The following is a 19060-nucleotide window of genomic DNA, read 5'->3' on the forward strand; positions in this document are numbered from 1 at the left end:
ATCAGCTGATGATCATCGTTGTCTCTATTACACGGAGCAATAATCGTGCGAATCGGCTCAATCCGGCCGATTATTGCTCTGTGTAATAGGGCCCTTACTTGTGGATCCACCCCGGTGCTCCATACGATGACTCCTCATCCCGTGTCTCCCTAATAGCTTCACTTTCCTCCTTTCCCTAAAGTCAGTCAATATTTGCAAATTTTATGAAACAGAAAAGGAAATAAAAGGTGCAGACGGCCATAGCAGACGACATTAAACAAACAATATAAAATTTGCATGATAAATAAAAGCAAACATCGCGACTTTAAGAGAAGTCTTTGAACGCCTCCGGAGACGAGTTTAGATTTAAGCTCTTGATGCTGCGGGAGATAAAAAGACTTTTAGTGCCGCTACTTGTGTGCAGGAAGGTAGGTTCCCAGTAGGTGCTCACAGTCGTCTCCTGCATCTATAGGGGCCCCCGCTGCTTCATCTGCAGAGCTGAAGGGAGGGGGCATCATCATCTCACCCTGGGAACTCAGATAGAAACACCAGGGTGGAGATGAGATGATTTTAGTTTAACATAGTGAAAGATAATATGCAGCTATGTGTTTATTAACACCTAGAGGTACAAGGAGGATGAGCTTCCATTCATTTCCAGGTTCCTATATATGGAAATGTATTATGTATAAGTTATATATATATATATATATATATATATATATATATTTGTACAGTATATGCACAATATATTATTCTAAAGTCATAAAAAAGTACAATGGAGAAGGATACGTGTGTAGTTTTTTTTTTTTATAATAAACTATATTATAGTATAGTCTGCTGCATCAAGAGGCGACCTTGGCTTTGTTTAAGAAAAGGAGGTGGCTTCTAGAAAAGTAGATAGGAAATTTTAAAGAACATATATATATATATATATATATATAAACTATAATAAGATGGCTCTGCTAACCCTGCCCTTGTTTATACAGCAAAGCACTGAGTATTCCGCAGTTGTGACAGTACTGGTGAGGGGAAACTAAATCACATTATAGCACTGAATGCCAGTCTGTCGTATCTTAAATATGTTATCCATTTGTGATCAGAGACAACAAAGGGCAACCTAATGCATAATAGGTTTAGCAATATCTGGTATCTCCTGGATCTGGATTATGAGATGACTCTGCTTACGCTAACCCAGTTCACACAGTAAAGCTCTAGTGATGAAGGGGAGAGTTTCTATATATTAGGATTTTAGGATTCTCTTATACAGTCTGATGTTCTCTGAGTCATAAACCGCTCCCTCTCACCCTCAGTCAGGTGTAGCACTGTCTAAAGACATGATCAGTGTTCCTTAAAGTCATGTTAACAGCCACAAATAGTACAGACAACTACATGAATAACTAATGTACCATGGCTGCTCGAAATGTATTAGCTAATAGTGGTAAATGAGCTCAGATCCTCCATCCTTCTAATGTTGACCCAATTGAGTCATGTAGGTGACACACAAACGTCTTGGGTGAAGTTAATACCTACTCTCAGTATACTTATAATGCTAGAAGTAGAGATGAATGAATTCATTCAATACGAACCAAATGCGCATTCGTCATTATCTAATTTTTTGTTATACTGAGTTAATCAGTACAGGAGCAGGGACTCTGGTCAAGAACAGGACAACCTGTTCCTGTACTTACTGAGCAGGGAAGTATACAGTCTATTGGACGCCTCACTGCTCAGTGCATATTCACACAGCAAATGTGTCAGGCTGCCCCACCAAGTGACTCTTTAATGAGCAGCCTGGCTCACAATGTAAACCTTTCGGGGCAGGGATTCCTGTCTTTAACAGGTGTTCCTGCTCTTAAGGTAAGCAGTGATGCTCTATACATTTCTGCTTACACTCTCTCAAACATTAACACCTGGTCCAGTGAGTGTACAGGAAAATCTGAATTAACGGTCAAATCCTCAAATTTTCCATGTTGCCCATTTTCCTCCCACACACCAAAAGCAGGGTGTATGCAGACTACTGAATGCTCCTGTTGTATATGTTAAACATATGCATACTTTGCAGTACCCTTAAAGGGTTTATCTAGGCTGGGAAAGCCATGGCTGCTTGTTTCCAAAAACAGTGCCACTCTTGCCTTCAGGTTGTGTTAGGGTGTGCAGCTCAGTTCCACTGAAATTTTGGGCGGAGTTCCCCTTTAAAATGTCTCACTTTTAAGCCTTTCTTTCCTCCTCCACCTCCTACTTCTCACCATCTTTGATGATTTTATTTTCTTTTAAACAAGATTCCATGGAGGCTGCGTCTTGACATCTGTTCAGTAACGGCAGCCATTCTTCTGAGCGGAGCCTATATGGGGGATGGGGGGGGGGGGGGTTGTGACAGACGATGAGAGTCTTTGCTTTTTAAAAAACATTTTTTCAATTATTGTTGATAATTTTCAACAAACATAAGATTAACTCTTTAAACACTGCACCCCCAATCCCTAAAGCAATGAGTGTAATTGCATTTGTCCTAGCACCCCCTCCCCCATATAAACTATAAATGCAAGGCGAAAGGGAGGGCTTGGTGAGATACAGGATGGTACAGGTGGTATCCGAATGCCCCAGGCAGTAGGATGGATACACAGCAGCTGCATCTGTTTACATCTGCACAACCCTTCATTATATCATTCTATCAATTACATCAAATGAGCTGAAACTCTTTCTGCCATCTCCATCCTTCTATACGTGACTCTCATACGGTGATGGAAATTTACATGTAAGTGCCCCGTAATAAGGTAATTCTTCTATGTTCTATCTTCACAAATGTTCCTCTTTTCCGTCTGCAGAGTATCTCACCATCTGCAGACTTCTCTCGTGCTGCACCTTAATACTTTGTGCACTCACTCATGAAGACTTTTACATGTGCCCTGAATCTAAAAAGCTCTCTAAGAAGGTCAAGTCAGCTCTAACCTGGTGTTACACTACTACAACTCCTAGTATGCTGAGAGTTGTAGTTTTGCCACAGGCAGGTGCTCACTGCCACCCACCAGTCTCCATCCAGGGGTGTAAAAGCTTTCACCATAGACTAAACATTTCTGCATACAGGGCCCCATCCTCTTCTAGTCCACAGCTCCCAATAGCCTCCTAATATAACGTACGGTGTATTATAATAATCCTAAACCTATAGACAGCTCGATGCCGGAAAGACGTCTCTGCGGTGTATGAGATGGGAGAAGTTTTATCACTCAGCGCTCCGGGGCTACACGATTCTAATATACCAGCCCTGGATCTGATACTTATTTGTACGACTTTGCTGGAATATTCTCTTGCTGGAAAACCTTAACTCTTAATAGGGAGACGAAGCATATATATATATATATATATATATATATATATATATATATATATATATATATATATATATATATATATATACCCTCCTGTAGCATATATAGCAGTAACAATGAGATAGCAAGAGTCATAGCTACAACGGGGCCTATAGATCACCATGAAAAGGGGTACTGCTATAGGCTATGTTCACACATGTAGTATTTCTGTGAGTCTTTTTTCAACCAAAACCAGGAGTAGGTTGGAAACATAGGGGGAGATTTATCAAACATGGTGTTAAGTGAAACTGGCTCAGTTGCCCCTAGCAACCAATCAGATTCCACCTTTCATCCCTTACAGACTCTTTGGAAAATGAAAGGTGGGATCTGATTGGTTGCTAGGGGCAACTGAGCCAGTTTCACTTTACACCATGTTTGATAAATCTTCCCCATAGTATTTGTGCAAATCTTTCTATAATAATTTTACCCTATCAAATCCACTACTGATTTTGGTTGAAATAAGACTGACGGAAATATTATGTGTGAACATAACCTTTGTCTGACCTGAAAAAACTCAATGCTCAGCAGTATATGCAGCTCTGTGCAGCAGCACTGACGGGAGCAGAGTTGTCACACAGGTTAGAGGTCAGAGAAGTCAAGTGACTGAACTGACAGGAGCAAAGTATGTCAACCCTTTCCTCCCCATTTGTCAGAACACTCAAAGAGAAGCAGCTTCTCATCAGCCAGCAACCTGCTCTGTACTGAAGAGAAACAATAACCCTGAAACAGCTGTCTACAGATGAATAACCTTTCCTTCTCTCTTGGCTAACATTCCCTGTAATGTTCCACATCTTCTTATCAGAGACAGACACTGACATAAAGGGACGACTACCTCCAAAAGGAGACATCAGATAGCTATAATCGTCTTCACTTAATCCCCAGTGAACCATGAATAGTCTATAAGCCTCCACAGTTATGATGCTCTCCTCAAGGAGAAACATTGCCTCTTTAATTCCATGATGATAGGCCTTTCTGTGGCCAGCCACCACTCTGCTCTGTACTGATAAGGGGCAACATCCCAGAAACAGATGTCCACAGATAAGTAACCGCTTCCTCTGGAGAGTTGTCTAGCTTGGCTTAAGTCTCCAGTTAGAGCAAAGAAGGGGAACCTTGGCCCTTCAGCTGTTGAAAAACTACAATTCCCATCAAGCATGGACAGCTAAAGTTTTGGATGTCCAGGCATGATGGGAATTGTAGCTTTGCCACAGCTGGAGGGTTGAAGGTTCCCCAGATACTGACTTGAAGGAAAAGAAGTTTTGCATATCCTTCTTTTCAATTTTTTTGTAATTCAGTTTTAAGGGCATGTTACTAAAGCTTGTTCTTTTATTATAATCTGTTTCTATTTTCTGACTGTATATTTTTTTTAATTTCATTTTGTGTACATTGTTATGGGGGCAGCCATCTTGCCTGGGCTGTTCTTAATAACATTTAGTGACATGCTTTACAGCAAGACTCATGGACATAGAGGACACTAGACAGAGTCTGTCCCCTTGAGATGAAAGTGAAATATTACTATACATGTTCTGTAACCTTTAAAGCAAATATACCATCAGGTACATAGCTTAATGTCTTTTCCATGAATGGATTGGCGCCGACGTGGGGATGCCGGAGCCGTAGTCCTTTTTTTAACCCATCACCCGTTTCCGTGTGACTATCTCCCCTTCACTCTGTTACTCAGCTCAATTAAAATCAATGGAGCCGTGTCAAAGAGGGCAGGGGGTTTAAAGGGGTTATCCAGCGGTACAAAAACATGGCCACTTTTCCCCCGCTCTTGTCTCCAGATTGGGTGTGGTTTTGAAACTCAGTTCCATTGAAGTAAATGTAGCTTAATTGCAAACCGCACCTGAACTGGAGACAACAGTAGGGGGAAAAGTGGCCATGTTTTTGTAGCGCTGGATAACCCCTTTCATCCCACTCGGGGCCCTCCTCCAGTGCTTCATGCCGGCCCAGTGCTCGGGAATAGACTGGGGCAGTGCGCTGGAACCAGGCATCTCCACACAGATTCCGATCCATTCATATAAAAAACTTAAAGCGATGTACTTGATGGTACATTTGCTTTAAAAAGGTCATTCCACCAGGAGCTGCTATTGTCTCCTCTATCTACTGGTGTTACATGTTGCTGCAATGCTGTACAGATCACTTTACAGCAGCCTCCTCTTATCACCACAGACAGAACAGGAAGTCTAAGCTTAGTTTTAGCCCCAGTGGAGAGAATGAAAACAGCAAGATTTCAGGATTATTACATAATATAGAGAAAATAATGGAAAATTTTAAAAAATGTTATCAAAAGTTCTTTGTTGTTGTTTAATATCTAAACAATATTTAAACAAATATGACACTTTCCCTTTAAGCAAATCTGAGTAGAAGGGATTCCTATCAAAGATTCCCGTTCTGTGTCCTGGCACAGAACATAAATGTATGCCAATCCAAGAAGGGGCAATGCTCTAGGTATCACCACCCACACCCTGACATTTACCTGGTTGGGCTTTGGAACCCCCCCAACAGCGCAGTGGCTGCTCACTGATCAGGAGGCTTACAGTGAACATCTGTCTTTCAACGTCTGGACCTTGCAACATGACCAGGCATATTAATCCGGCCAGAAGTCCATCAGTAGACATCTGGCGCAAGCCGAATCCTAGAGTGACTGATACTTTCTTCCCATAACATCCGTCTCACTTCTCATCCACAGAACTTCACTTCCTTCAAGAATCTCTCGACAAGTGAGGATTTACAGCATATTATGAGTAACGTCTGTTTCCTCCCAGAAATCTCATCCTGAACAGACTTTTCCCATTAAGCATATGCTCACGAGAGGGGGTCCAACCTCGCCGAGACCCCGAGATGAGCCGTAATTATATAACATCTGCTCTCCGCTCCCGTTCATTAGGAATTCATAACTTCTGATCAAAGTTACTTCTGCAAGTGAAATATGAAATTCTCACATCAAGAGGGATGAGAAAGAGCCAGGATTATATGGGTAAGACCAAAAATGGGGGGGGGGGGGGGGCTTAAAGGGAATCTGTCTGCTGTAATTCAGGAGCCAAACTGCTGAAAAGGCGAGGAGACGCATGGTACCTTCATATATCCATCTGTACTTCCAGAACATAGAAAAGTGCTTTTATTCTCTTACAAAAAGGGGGTCAAAAAGGGGTTCTCCCAAGCCCCTAAAGTTCAGAGGGCTATAACCCCTCATCACTCCCCCTCCCATCCCTATGGAAATGACACTTTGCACTACAGAAATAAAGCATTTTTCTACATTCTAGAAGCACAGACAGATATATAAAAGGTACTATGGCACATTTATCAATCTTTTTGGGCCATTATTTTGGCATATTCTGTGTTCTTGCACAGGACATAAAATTTTACTCATCATTTGCCATATTTATCATGTGCAGTTTTTTATTTTATGCTAAAAAGATTGTGCAGCAGTACTCCAGTCAAAATTTAAGCCAAAGAAACTGCTCAAAACAAATTGTACAAGTGCATAAAAGATGCAGATTTATTAAGGCCTCTGCGGCCAATCATATATTTTCAGCAAGGTCTGTGAGTTTTGAGCAACATGTAAAAAGTGTGCAAGTGCAAAGAACAACTATACAGCTGGTATAACCTGGGTATTTCCTGTATATAATTATATATGTACAGCTGGTATAAGTTATGCTTCTCCTGTATATAATTATATATGTACAGCTGGTATAACCTGGGTATCTCCTGTATATAATTATATATGTATAACTGGTATAACCTGGGTATCTCCTGTATATAATTATATATGTACAGCTGGTATAGGTTATACATCTCCTGTATATAGTGATATGGAGAATGCTGGTATAACCTGGGTATTTCCAGTATATAATTATATATGTACAGCTGGTATAACCTGGGTATTTCCCGTATATAATTATATATGTACAGCTGGTATAACCTGGGTATTTCCCGTATATAATTATATATGTACAGCTGGTATAACCTGGGTATTTCCCGTATATAATTATATATGTACAGCTGGTATAACCTGGGTATCTCCTGTATATAATTTTATACAGTATGTACAGCTGGTATAACCTGGGTATTTCCTGTATATAATATACAGTGGTACCTTGGTTTAAGAGTAACTTGGATTGAGAGCGTTTTGCAAGAAGAGCTCATAGTTTTTTGAAATTGTGACTTGTGCCCTGTACTCTGACCAGGAAGTCTGCCTCACCTTCCAAATCATAGCAGAACCACTTAAGGCTGGGGCTTACATTAGGGGACAGGACTGTGGAGGTAATCTCTTCATAGCTGTAACCCCTCTCTCCCCGGACAGAGAGTGCTGCTATACTGTGCCCACATCTGTCCTGCTCATTCCTTCACACTCCCTGCAGTCTCTGTCAGTCCTTGTGTTTCCCATCCTCTCCATTACTGTACAGTAACTTATAATATCACATATTTCATTTGTTTTACATGTTATTCAGAATAATAAATTATTATTTTTGGGGTGTGGAACCAATTGTCTGCATTTCTATGATTTCTTATGGGAAAATTTGCTTTGATTTAGGAGTGAATTTGGATTACAAGCACGGTCCTGGAACGAATTACTGTATGCTCGTAATCCAAGGCACCACTGTATATGTATAGCTGGTATAAGTTAAATATCTCCTGTATATAGTGATATGAAGCATGCTGGTATAACCTGGGTATCTCCTGTATATAAATATGTATGTACAGATGGTATAACCTGGGTATCTCCTATATAGGTATATTTGTACAGCTGGCATAACTTGGGTATCTCCTGTATATAATTACGCATGTACAGCTGGTATAACCTGGGTATCTCCTGTATATAATTATATATGTACAGCTGGTATAACCTGGGTATCTCCTGTATATAATTACTGTATATATGTACAGCTGGTATAAGTTGTACATATCCTGTATATAGTGATATGGAGCATGCTGGTATAACCTGGGTATCTCCTGTATATAGTGATATGGAGCATGCTGGTATAACCTGGGTATCTCCTGTATATAATTATATATGTACAGTTAGTATAAGTTAAACATCTCCTGTATGGTGACACTTCCCCTTTAAGTTCAGCACAGATATAGATATAATAGTAGTCTTTCGGCATGTTTCGGGCTCCCTGTAGCGTCCTGGCCGGCACCGTCTATTATTTATTCACACTCAGGTCTATTTTTCTCACCTCTCCATCCATATTTAATATGCAGAATAACAACAGAGGAGGCCGATAGCAGAACGCTCAGTCACCGCGGCCTCGACTCGGTAAATGGGAGATTTTTCTCCTTTTGGGTTATTACCATATAAATCACGGCGTCCGTTCTCTTCATCGTCTTCATCCATCTGAATCAGGGTCCGTGGAGGATAAAGAGGTGACCTGGTACATGAGGGGTCAGGGTGATGCTAGAGATCACAACCTCCTATATGTCCTTTCATTTATCAGACTCATAGTTATAAGGGGGGGTCACACCTCTAACAATAAATTACGGACCCTACAATGTTCTCCTGATGTGTCACGGTGATGTTCGGTTACTGTAGGGTGATTGCTGCAATGTATAGGAGGATTCACTAGTATAGATCTCTGCCAGGATTCATGTATTTCCTGTGTGTCTAGGTCTCAGGACCCTCCATACCTATTACTGGGGTCTTCTGTCACCCAATGATGATGATGATGATGAGGACATTATAGAGCTGACACACAAAATATATACATATAATGCAAAGACTTATAGGGTATCTGAGACTGACACCTATGGGGGCATCTGAGACTGGAGCTTATGGGGGTATCTGAGGCTGGAGCTTATGGGGGTATCTGAGGCTGGAGCTTATGGGGGTATCTGAGGATGGAGCTTATGGGGGTATCTGAGGCTGGAGCTTATGGGGGTATCTGAGGCTGGAGCTTATGGGGGTATCTGAGGATGGAGCTTATGGGGGTATCTGAGGCTGGAGCTTATGGGGGTATCTGAGGCTGGAGCTTATGGGGGTATCTGAGGCTAGAGCTTATAAGGGTATCTGAGGCTGGAGCTTATGGGGGTATCTGAGGCTGGAGCTTATGGGGGCATCTGAGGTTGGAGGTTATGAGGGCATCTGAGGATGGAGTTATGGTGGCATATGAGGCTTCTGAGCTTATGGGGGCATCTGAGCTTATGGAGGCATCTAAAGCATACTTTTATAGGGTATCAGAGACTGGCACTTAGAAGGGTGTGTAATGCAAACACTTATGGGACATCTGAGACTGTTACTTATGGGAGCATCTAATGCAAAGTCTTATGGGGGCATCTGAGGCGAGCACTTAAAGGGCTCATCTCAGGAGGGCGTCTAATGCAAACTCTTATGGTGTATGTGAAACTAGACATTTGAGATGGGCACTTATGGAGGGATTTAATACAAACGATTATGGGGTATACAAGACTTGCACCTATGGGTGCATCTGGAACTGAAGCTTATGGGGGAATACTAATGCAAACCTTTATAGGGCTGCAGGACTTACAGGGCTTCAGAAGCTAACACTTATAGTACTGCTTAAGGCCAGGCTGGGTATGTCAGGGTAGCTTGTGCAGGGTTATGGCTGCTCTGTGGGTCTAGGATTACTTGAGTACTTGTCACGGTAGCCTGGAGTGGTGTTGAACCAACCCCTGGACAAACGGGCACTGCTTCGCAGAGTTTTAGATAACCCAAGTGTGTACCTGGTGTAAAGGCGTGGGTGCAGCAAGAACAGACCAGAGTCCGATAGCTTAACCAGGATAATGGTTGTTTACTTAAGGTCTTTAGTGCAATACAATAACAATTTGGTAACTGCAGGTAGTAGAAGTGGTTTGTATACTAGAGGAAAGTCGAGTCGAGGTGTGTTTTGAGGGCCCTGTCCAATGTAGCTGTGTACTCTGTCGGGATAGCGTGGTAAATAATATAAGAAGAAGATACTCACTCATGTATAGATAGCTTTTATCTGACAGCTTTATGCCCTACAGTGTCAAGATACCCATCCTGTGAGGGTAGTACGAGGTCCTTGCGCTGGGCTAAGCAGAATTTCTGAGGCTTCTCAGACTAGCCGTGCGTTACAACAGTATACATAGGCACAATCTGTAGCTTTGTCCTGCTGGGGTCAGTAACTAAATTAGGTATGCTGCCCTGTGTAGTGTAGTATCTCTGGTTTGGACAAGGTGATCCTCAGAGGACGTCCTTCCTTGTGAGGGGTTCTAGCACTGCATGCTAGCGATGTTTACTGCACACAAGAAAAGCTCTTTGTCTCTGTCTGTTTCTCTCTCTCTCACAGACTAATGTAAAAGACCAAAGACCCTCCTACCAGAAACTAACCTCCCTTTATAGGGGTGAACTAAACCTCCATGTGATTGGTTGGGCTGTGTGTGTAAATAAAGAAGAGAGGTGATAGGACAGGAAAAAGAGGAAAAACACCTCCACCTGCCACAGGATAAAACATGACATGTGACAAACAATTAACCCATTGCTCCCTTTAACTGTGCTCTACATAACACATACAAAGAATAGAATAGCGACACCTAGTGGGAAAAAGTAGGTGCTAAGGAGACGTCGGGGGCATTTATGACCTCATCAATGCAGAGACCCCAAATCTCTGCCATTATGTCATTTTATAAAGGCTGAGATATGGGGAGCTGTTTGCTAGATCCGTGCACTATAGAGCTGCTTCATCTGTCCCCGTTCTGCCTGTAACATGGACAAAACAAAGCGATCAATGGGATTTACCTTCCCTGACAGAATGTCATGTCTACTGAATAACATTTATTATTAACTCTACACTCGCTGGAATGATAATTTTCCATTCTCCAAGCACATGGACAATATGAGGATCCTGCAAACAGCTCCCCCTATCTCAGCTTGGGCGTGATATAAGAGGAAGGGTATATTGGGGGTGGATGCAGTGATAATAATAGAGAGAGTATAGTATATAACTCAGTATATAAGATTCCCCCCCCCCCCTTACTGTAATGTAATATCTTAATTGATAGAAAACACTTGTCCAATTAACAGTTTTTGCAGCTTTTCTTCTGGATTGGGAGACATTACAAATCTGTGTCATTTATGTGAATTATTGCGGATCTGCCGTACAGAACATGGCGGCACAGGAGCAGAATCTCCGAGCGCCACTTCCAGATTATCAATAATTAATTTAGAGAAGTAGAGCGTGACAAAAACACAAATTTACTTTAAAGAACACTCCGCCTGACACGCTGCTGCCGCCGCCGCCACGCCGAGGACTCGGGTCGGGGATCTGAGACTCATTAAAATCATTATATGGAAAGCAATTTGTAAACAGACAAACACGGAACAAGAGAAGCTTTATTATTCTGACACGGGGGATGGCTATGAGGGCGCTCCTGGGCTTCCTTTCTATCTCGCTTCTTGAGTTAAGCAACTTTGCTTTTTGTTTAATTTTCTTTTAGTTATAAAATATCTTATCCTCCGCTCATACAGAAAGCTGTACCAAATCCACAACAAGTCTACAGGGCAGCATGAATGAAGTAAGCAGCTCTAGTTGAACAGAAAGCAGCCTGTCTACAAAAAGGGAGAGAGATGACAAGAGGAGTTCAGCCTAGGCTCTCCATATGAGAAAGAGATGCCCAGGACAGCCTGGACACAATCTAGATGGATAATAGATAGATATGAGATAGATATTAGATAGGAGATGCAAAAAAAGAGGTCCATGGAGCCTCAGTCACGAGTCTCAAAACACGGGAATAGCCAGATATCCTTCCTGGGATGGAAAACCGCGGCTGATAGATAGATAGATAGATAGAGAGAGAGAGACAGACACATAGATGTTTCTATGTTACAGATTGGCTTCTCCCCTCTGCCACCAGCTTCTATTGATCCCTGGGACCGCCGGTGTCATCACTTCTCTCCGGTACTCGACATTTCGGACGCCATCATTTAGAATCCGCTGATCGATTCCTGGGCTTCTTCCCGACTCTGCTATTGCACTCATCTGTTTGCAGATGTCTTATCCGCAGCTTTAGCGTTTTATCCACAGCCCCGTTTTTCTTTCTTTTGTATTTATTTAAGCAGAATCTAATAGTGATTTCCATAAGCCACTTAGCGGCGGCGGCTCAGCTTTCTGCTCTCTACAGATCTGCAGCGATTTGCGACCTTTCCGTAATGACTGTGTCCTAATTTCTACGAGTAATCACTTTGTAATTGAATTCGCTTGTCGCCTTTCTGAAAAGCTTCATGTTCACGGGGAAATGCCAAGATGAAGAAAAAGGCGCTCACTACTGCCCCCTACAGAACCAGGACACTCCTCTCCTGAAATACTCTGTTCTATGTGGCCTTCTGCTGATTCCACTATGTAACAGTCCTTCAGTCCTATGTCTATATATTGCTTCCAGTAGAGTTGTGGTGTGCCGCTGCTCGGGGATGGCCTTGTCGGTTCAGCTGATACGGTCGTGTGGTAGCTGAGTGGGTCAAGGGTAACTTGAGCACTTGTCACGGTAGCCTGGAGTGGTGTTGGACCCACCCCCGACAGTTGGCACAGCAACACCACAGTAAGGAGGAGGTAACCCAAGTGTACAGGTGTGTGTAAGTGCAGGTGCGCAAGGAGGAAGCCAGAGTCTAGTGCGTTGGCAAAAATGGAACAGTTTACTGGAAGTAACCATAGTGCAATACAAACGTTACAGTTGTCAATAACTTGTTGTCAATAAGTGCTCACAGTTGAAGTAAAGAATAGGTGCTTGAAGTAGTAGAAAGAGAGGAGAGGAGTTGCCACAGGGGCCCTACCTAATGTAGTACTGTGCTATTTCCGGAACAGTTAGAGTGAACAGAAGAAGTGAAGTGACTACTCGTACTCACGGATGACCTGTTAGTCCCTGACTGACTTATACCCCCTAGTTGTGGGCTACCCTTCCTAGGTGGGTAGTAGGAGCCCCAGTCGTCATTTATCTGGGTGAAGCAGACTCCCAGGGTTTCCCAGTCATCCTGCACTGTGCAGTGGGATACATAGACATTCCGTAGCTTTGTCCCATTGCAGTCAGTTCCTATAGCTTCAGGTAAGTGCCCTGCACGTTTTAGAGAGGTGTGGGCAAGGAGAATCCCTGTTTGGCTTCTGTCCCCTGGTGGATGCTTAGCACTGCATACTTAAGTAGTTACTTGCATAAAGAAAATCTACTGTTGCTATCCTGTGTCCGTGACAGGGGACCTGGCCAAAGCCAGGCCCTTGCTTAACTTCACCAGAGGCTAGTTGGTTTGCTTCCTCTCTCACTGAGAACTCAACCGGAACTGCCACTTCCTCCCACCAGGAACTAACTTCTCCTACAGGGGCTAACTAAACCTTACTGTAAGTGGTGAGGGTTGCGTGTGTGTGGAGTAAAAAAGGACAGGATAGAACAGCATAAGGCCCCGTTCCCACTGAGGAAAGGTAGCGGAATTCCGCGACGGAATTGTCCGCCGTGGAATGCCGTTAGCCTCCCGCTCATAATGGGAGTCTATGGGAGGCGCGCGCTCCTGCCCTGTCCGCGCTGAAGAATGAAGATGTTCATTCTTCAGCGCGTACAGAGCAGGAGCGCGCGCCTCCCATAGACTCCCATTATGAGCGGGAGGCTAACGGCATTCCGCGGCGGACAATTCCGTCGCGGAATTCCGCTACCTTTCCTCAGTGGGAACGGGGCCTAAGAGAGAAAGCACTCACACCTGTAAGTGTTTAGAAAACAACACATGATACAAAACAGTTAACCCTGTGGTTTCCTCAGCTGTGCATAAGTTTAGATAAAGACAGTAGTGACACCTAGTGGGGAAAACACAATAATACACCATCTCCACTTGTGTGAGCCTGAGGGAGTTACTTGCTCAGGTGCAATAGACAGCATCCTGGGCTGGGAAACCACAGAGTAACTCTCAATCTATAACTCTCAGAGTTCTGTCCTGAAATACTCTGTGCAGCTGTAGGACCCTGCCTCTTTGACTATACCATTCACATTCTTCTGTTGCCATAATAATTATCCTTCTCTAACCGGACACATACAGATAAGGGGGCATAATTTATGCAAACCACCCCCAAAGTGGGTATCTTGAGGGCATTTCCCTAGGTTTTCCTTGGGGGGGGGGCTTAAAGGGGTATTCCAACTTCACTTATCCCCTTTTCAAAGGATAGGGGATACATGAGAGATCAAGGGGATCAACCATGTGGGCCCAAGTTGTAATACCACACACAACTGAGGAAACGGGAGGCACTGTTATTGGAAGGAGAAGTGATGTCTTTATTAACCTCGCATAACCCCTTTAAAGTAATGATATGGGGCAGAGAGTTTTCTCCATTACCTGGCAGTTATTCCATAGATGATCATACTATAGCCAATCTGACCTCACTGGCTCATAACTGGAACAAATGCTTGTAGGTAATAGGGTTATCCAGGATTAAAAAGATAACTGATTTCTTGTTTGAACAGCGCCACTCTTGTCCTCTGTTGTGTGTGGTATTGCAACTTGGCTCTATTCATTTCCATGGAACTAAGCTGCAATACCAGACACAACCTTAGGACAAGAGTGGCACTCTTTATGTAAGAAAAGGGCCATGTTTTTATAATCCTTTCATACTAACGGGACAGATTTGGTTCAGTGTCACTTTAACAGTTAGTTCACCAGAGGCAAAAGCCAAGTCATAAAGGAGGAAAGTGGGTCACATCATTAGATAGGAAGCTTGGGGGGCTCAGATGTATGTGGGTTCTCTCTGTGTCATGTCATGGGGGGGGGAGTCCGTCTATATCTAATGCAGGTAACAGTGTCCATGATACGCACAGTTACATCTCCTCCTCCTCTCTCAGGGCTAAACTGAAGGTTCTAGTTCTCGCTGATGAGCTGTTACAATGTGTCAGGGGGATTAAGTAGGAAGACGACTCTGCTCTGGTGGAGAATGAAATCACCAGCCGACCGCCCATCAGCCGCACATCTCACAATAAGTCAAATTAACCGAAAAGTTCTTCCTCCTCTTCCCCCCAATGTGATGACCGCGGCCGCCATCCCTGCAAAGGAAAACTCTGGGAATTGATTTGTATGGAGAGATTGAGAGCAAAGAAGTGGAGCAGTCACAATGTGACCCCCTTCTGGAGACAGATGACTTCTCGTATCCTACTATGTCTTATTACTGCTCACATCTGGGAGAAGCTGCCATGTTCACATTCAGTCCAGTGTGCTGGGACTTGTAGCACTTCTCAGACAGGATCATATCCTTATGGACCTTATGAAGTTACAAGATATATGTATATACATTGCTTCAGAACAACTTTAATAAATACCCTCATATACCTACCAAATGTGACAAACATGGGAATCTGTACCTAATAGTATAAAGGAGATAGTAATGATAATATACTTTATTTATGTATGTTAAATTAAAGGGGTACTCCGGAGAAAAGTTATAAAGATTTTTGATTTATTTTTTAATAAATTTTTTTGTCTTCCTGTACTTATCGGCTGCTGTATGTCCTGTGGGAAATGGTGTATTCTATCCAGTGGGACACAGTGCTCTCTGCTGCCACCTCTGTCCATGTCAGGGACTGACCGGAGCAGTATCAAATCCCCATAAAAAACAGTTCCTGTCACAGACAGAGATGGCAACAGAAAACACTGTGTCAGACTAGAAAGAATACCGCATTTCCTGTAGGACATACAGCAGCTGAAAAAATAGAAGTAATTTACATATCTGTATACATTTCTGACACTGTTTTTTTTTTTTTTTTAAGTTTTCTCAGGAGTACCCTTTTAATACCGACATACGAAGATATAGTATTACAACCATAGTGTAACTGACTGATACAATAAACTAGTAACACCACTATATACAGTGATTAAATAATACTGCCATATAGTGACTACTTATCACAAAAAAATATATCATTATACAATAAAACCCAATAACACTACTATACAGAGAACTAATAATACCACAACACAGTGATTGAATAATACTGCCGTATAGTGACTACTTATTACAATACAAAATCCCAATATCATTATACCATAAAACCAAATAACACTACCATACGGTGAACTAATACCACAATATAGTGATTAAATAATACTGCCATATAGTGACTACTGTAACGCCCGGAGTAGTGGATCCACTGGACCGGCACCAGCGATGGCACAAACCTCACCAGGGAGCGGAGTCTAAGGGGCAGCTGGTTTTCACCAGAGCCCGCCGCAAGGCGGGATGGACTTGCTGCGGCAGGCGACCCCCAGGTCGCTACCCCTGGCTTGGTTGCTGGTGTCGGCAGGCGAGGCGTGGCAGGAGATGGCACAGGCAATAGTCTGCAGATGAGAGAGCACGTGACAGGCTGGACACGGGAACAGGTGGAGTGACAGGGGAACAGGAACCAGGAACAGGGACTTGGGACCAGGTAACGGACAGGACTCAGGAACAGGGACTTGGGACCAGGTAACGGACAGGACACAGGAACAACAGGGAGCTGGGCCAAACGCTATGGGAAGCATGTAGAGGCTCCAACACAGGGAACAGGGCAAGCTGGGATTTATAGGGGAGTGATTAGGTGCAACTACCAATTAGGAGCACACTGCCCCTTTAAATCTGAGACAGCCGGCGCGCGCGCGCCCTAGGAGGCGGGGACGCGCGCGCCGGCCGGCACAGCGGGAGACAGGAGCGTGGAGAGGTGAGGCGCCCCCCGGGGCCGAGGTGATAGCAGCGCCGGGTCCCCGACTATGGACACCGGCTGCTGCATGGGGCAGGAAGCGGTCGCGGCGGCGGCCCGGAACGCGGGACGCCGCCGCGGCTGTGACAGTACCCCCCCCCTTTGGCCTCCCCCTCTTTCTTGCCTGCAGATGGCACAGGAAGCCACAAAGTCTTTGACATCTTGAAACAAACTGGACCACCAGTAGTGGCGAGAGATCCGTTGGCCGGTCTTACGGACTCCAGGGTGCCCGGCCTCCAACGAGGAATGACCCCACTTCAAAATACCTCTTCGAAGCGCAGGGTGAACATGAGTCTTTCCGGGGGGTACTCTCCGAAGCGAGGAGGTGACGACTGGTGCTAGGCGATCAGGCGGTAAAACATGGCAAGGGACTGTGGGTCTGTGGACGAGGACCTTCTGTAAGTTCTCCCGGTGGTGAGAGGACCCGACCTTAGTCTTGGGTACGGAGAGAGGGTACACCTCGGCAGAGAAGGCATCCGCCGAGTCTTGGTCTTCTGCCGGTAGGTCGGATAGAGGCTTGGCTGGGACAGGAAACGACATAGTACACTTGGTCTGAGGTGACCTGAGACACTGGTTGGAACAGTCCTGACCCCAACTGAGAATCTCCCCGGTTCTCCAGTCCAGTTGAGGGGCATGTTCTTGCAGCCACGGGAGTCCCAGGAGGACCGCGGGGGAAGAATGGGGCAGGACGTAGAAGGATATCTTTTCTTGATGTAAAGGACCCACCTGGAGGACTAAAGGTGCGGTCTGGTAGTACACACGGTCGGTAAGAATTTCGCCTGTGACCGAGGAGATAGTCAGGGGCCTGGCTAGTCGGGTCACGGGTAGCCGCCATCTTTGGACCAATGTTGCCGCAATAAAACTGCCTGCTGACCCAGAATCGAGGAAGGCAGTAGTCTGATGATTTCGTCCTGAGAGAGTCCGGATGGAAACTGGCATAGACAGACTTGGAATGGTGGCATTCACACCTAGGGACACCTGTCCCACCGGACCTAGGTGCGAGCATTTTCCGGATGTTTGGGGACGTAGGGGACATCCCAGCCGGAAGTGATCGGAACCCCCGCAATAGAGACAGAGATTCTGCTCCAGGCGCCGGATTCTTTCATCAGGCGTCAGGTGAGCCCGTTCCACCTGCATAGGAATCTCAGGAGAGGGTTGGGACATCGAAAGGTCAGGATTCTGGAAAACCGGCGCCAGCTGGGGATGGCGACGGGAACGGGTTAGTAAATGTTCATGCCGAACCTCCTCCTCCCTCTCCGAAAAACGAGTATCAACTCGGGTGGCCAGTAGAATGAGTTCGTTCAGGGAGGTAGGCAGGTCTCGGGCAGCGAGCACGTCTCTCACACGACTAGACAGGCCCTTCTTGAAGGTGGCCAATAGGGCGGCCTCGTTCCAGTCCAATTCGGCTGCCAGGGTGCGGAACTGGATGGCGTAGTCACCAACAGAGGAGCTGCCTTGAAAGAGGTTGAGGAGAGCAGTCTCGGCTGAAGAAGCACGGGCAGGTTCCTCAAAGACGGAGCGAAACTCGAATAGGAAGGCCCGGAGATTGGCAGCAACTGGATCATCACGGTCCCACAGTGGCGTGGCCCAGGCCAGGGCTCTACCCTCTAATAGGCTGATGATGAAAGCCACTTTAGAGCGCTCGGTGGAAAACTGACTACTCAAAAGTTCAATGTGCATGGTGCACTGAGTCAAGAATCCTCTGCACAACTTAGAGTCCCCAGAGTACTTGCTTGGGAGGGCCAGTTGGAGTGAAGAAGAAGCGTCAGGAGGTGGTGTGCGCTGGGCAGTAGTCTGCTGCTGTAAGGCGGCAGTGAGTTGCTGGATCTGCTGTGACTGTTTCTGGATTTGTTGCGCCTGCTGAGTGACCACTCTGGCGACGTCACGGAGATCGGGCACCTCGCCGGGATCCATGGTTGGAGCCTACTGTAACGCCCGGAGTAGTGGATCCACTGGACCGGCACCAGCGATGGCACAAACCTCACCAGGGAGCGGAGTCTAAGGGGCCGCTGGTTTTCACCAGAGCCCGCCGCAAGGCGGGATGGACTTGC

General features: G+C 44.9%; 1 protein-coding gene across 3 annotated transcripts in view; it reads left to right on the forward strand.

Annotated features, from left to right (window-relative positions):
• ALK (ALK receptor tyrosine kinase) overlaps positions 1-19060 on the forward strand; it is a 405981-nt gene that overhangs the window by 20184 nt on the left and 366737 nt on the right. For 2 of the 3 annotated variants that reach the window (XM_069955321.1, XM_069955318.1), the window contains exon 1: positions 6172-6318. The exons of the other annotated variant lie outside the window; for it this stretch is intronic. In XM_069955321.1, coding sequence (XP_069811422.1) covers positions 6294-6318 — 25 coding nt within the window. In that variant the 5' untranslated portion in view covers positions 6172-6293. Of the gene's footprint in view, positions 1-6171; positions 6319-19060 lie in introns of those variants that run through there. 3 annotated transcript variants of the gene reach the window in all.

This window comes from Dendropsophus ebraccatus, chromosome 15 (assembly GCF_027789765.1).
Source record: "Dendropsophus ebraccatus isolate aDenEbr1 chromosome 15, aDenEbr1.pat, whole genome shotgun sequence".
NCBI lineage: Eukaryota > Metazoa > Chordata > Amphibia > Anura > Hylidae > Dendropsophus > Dendropsophus ebraccatus.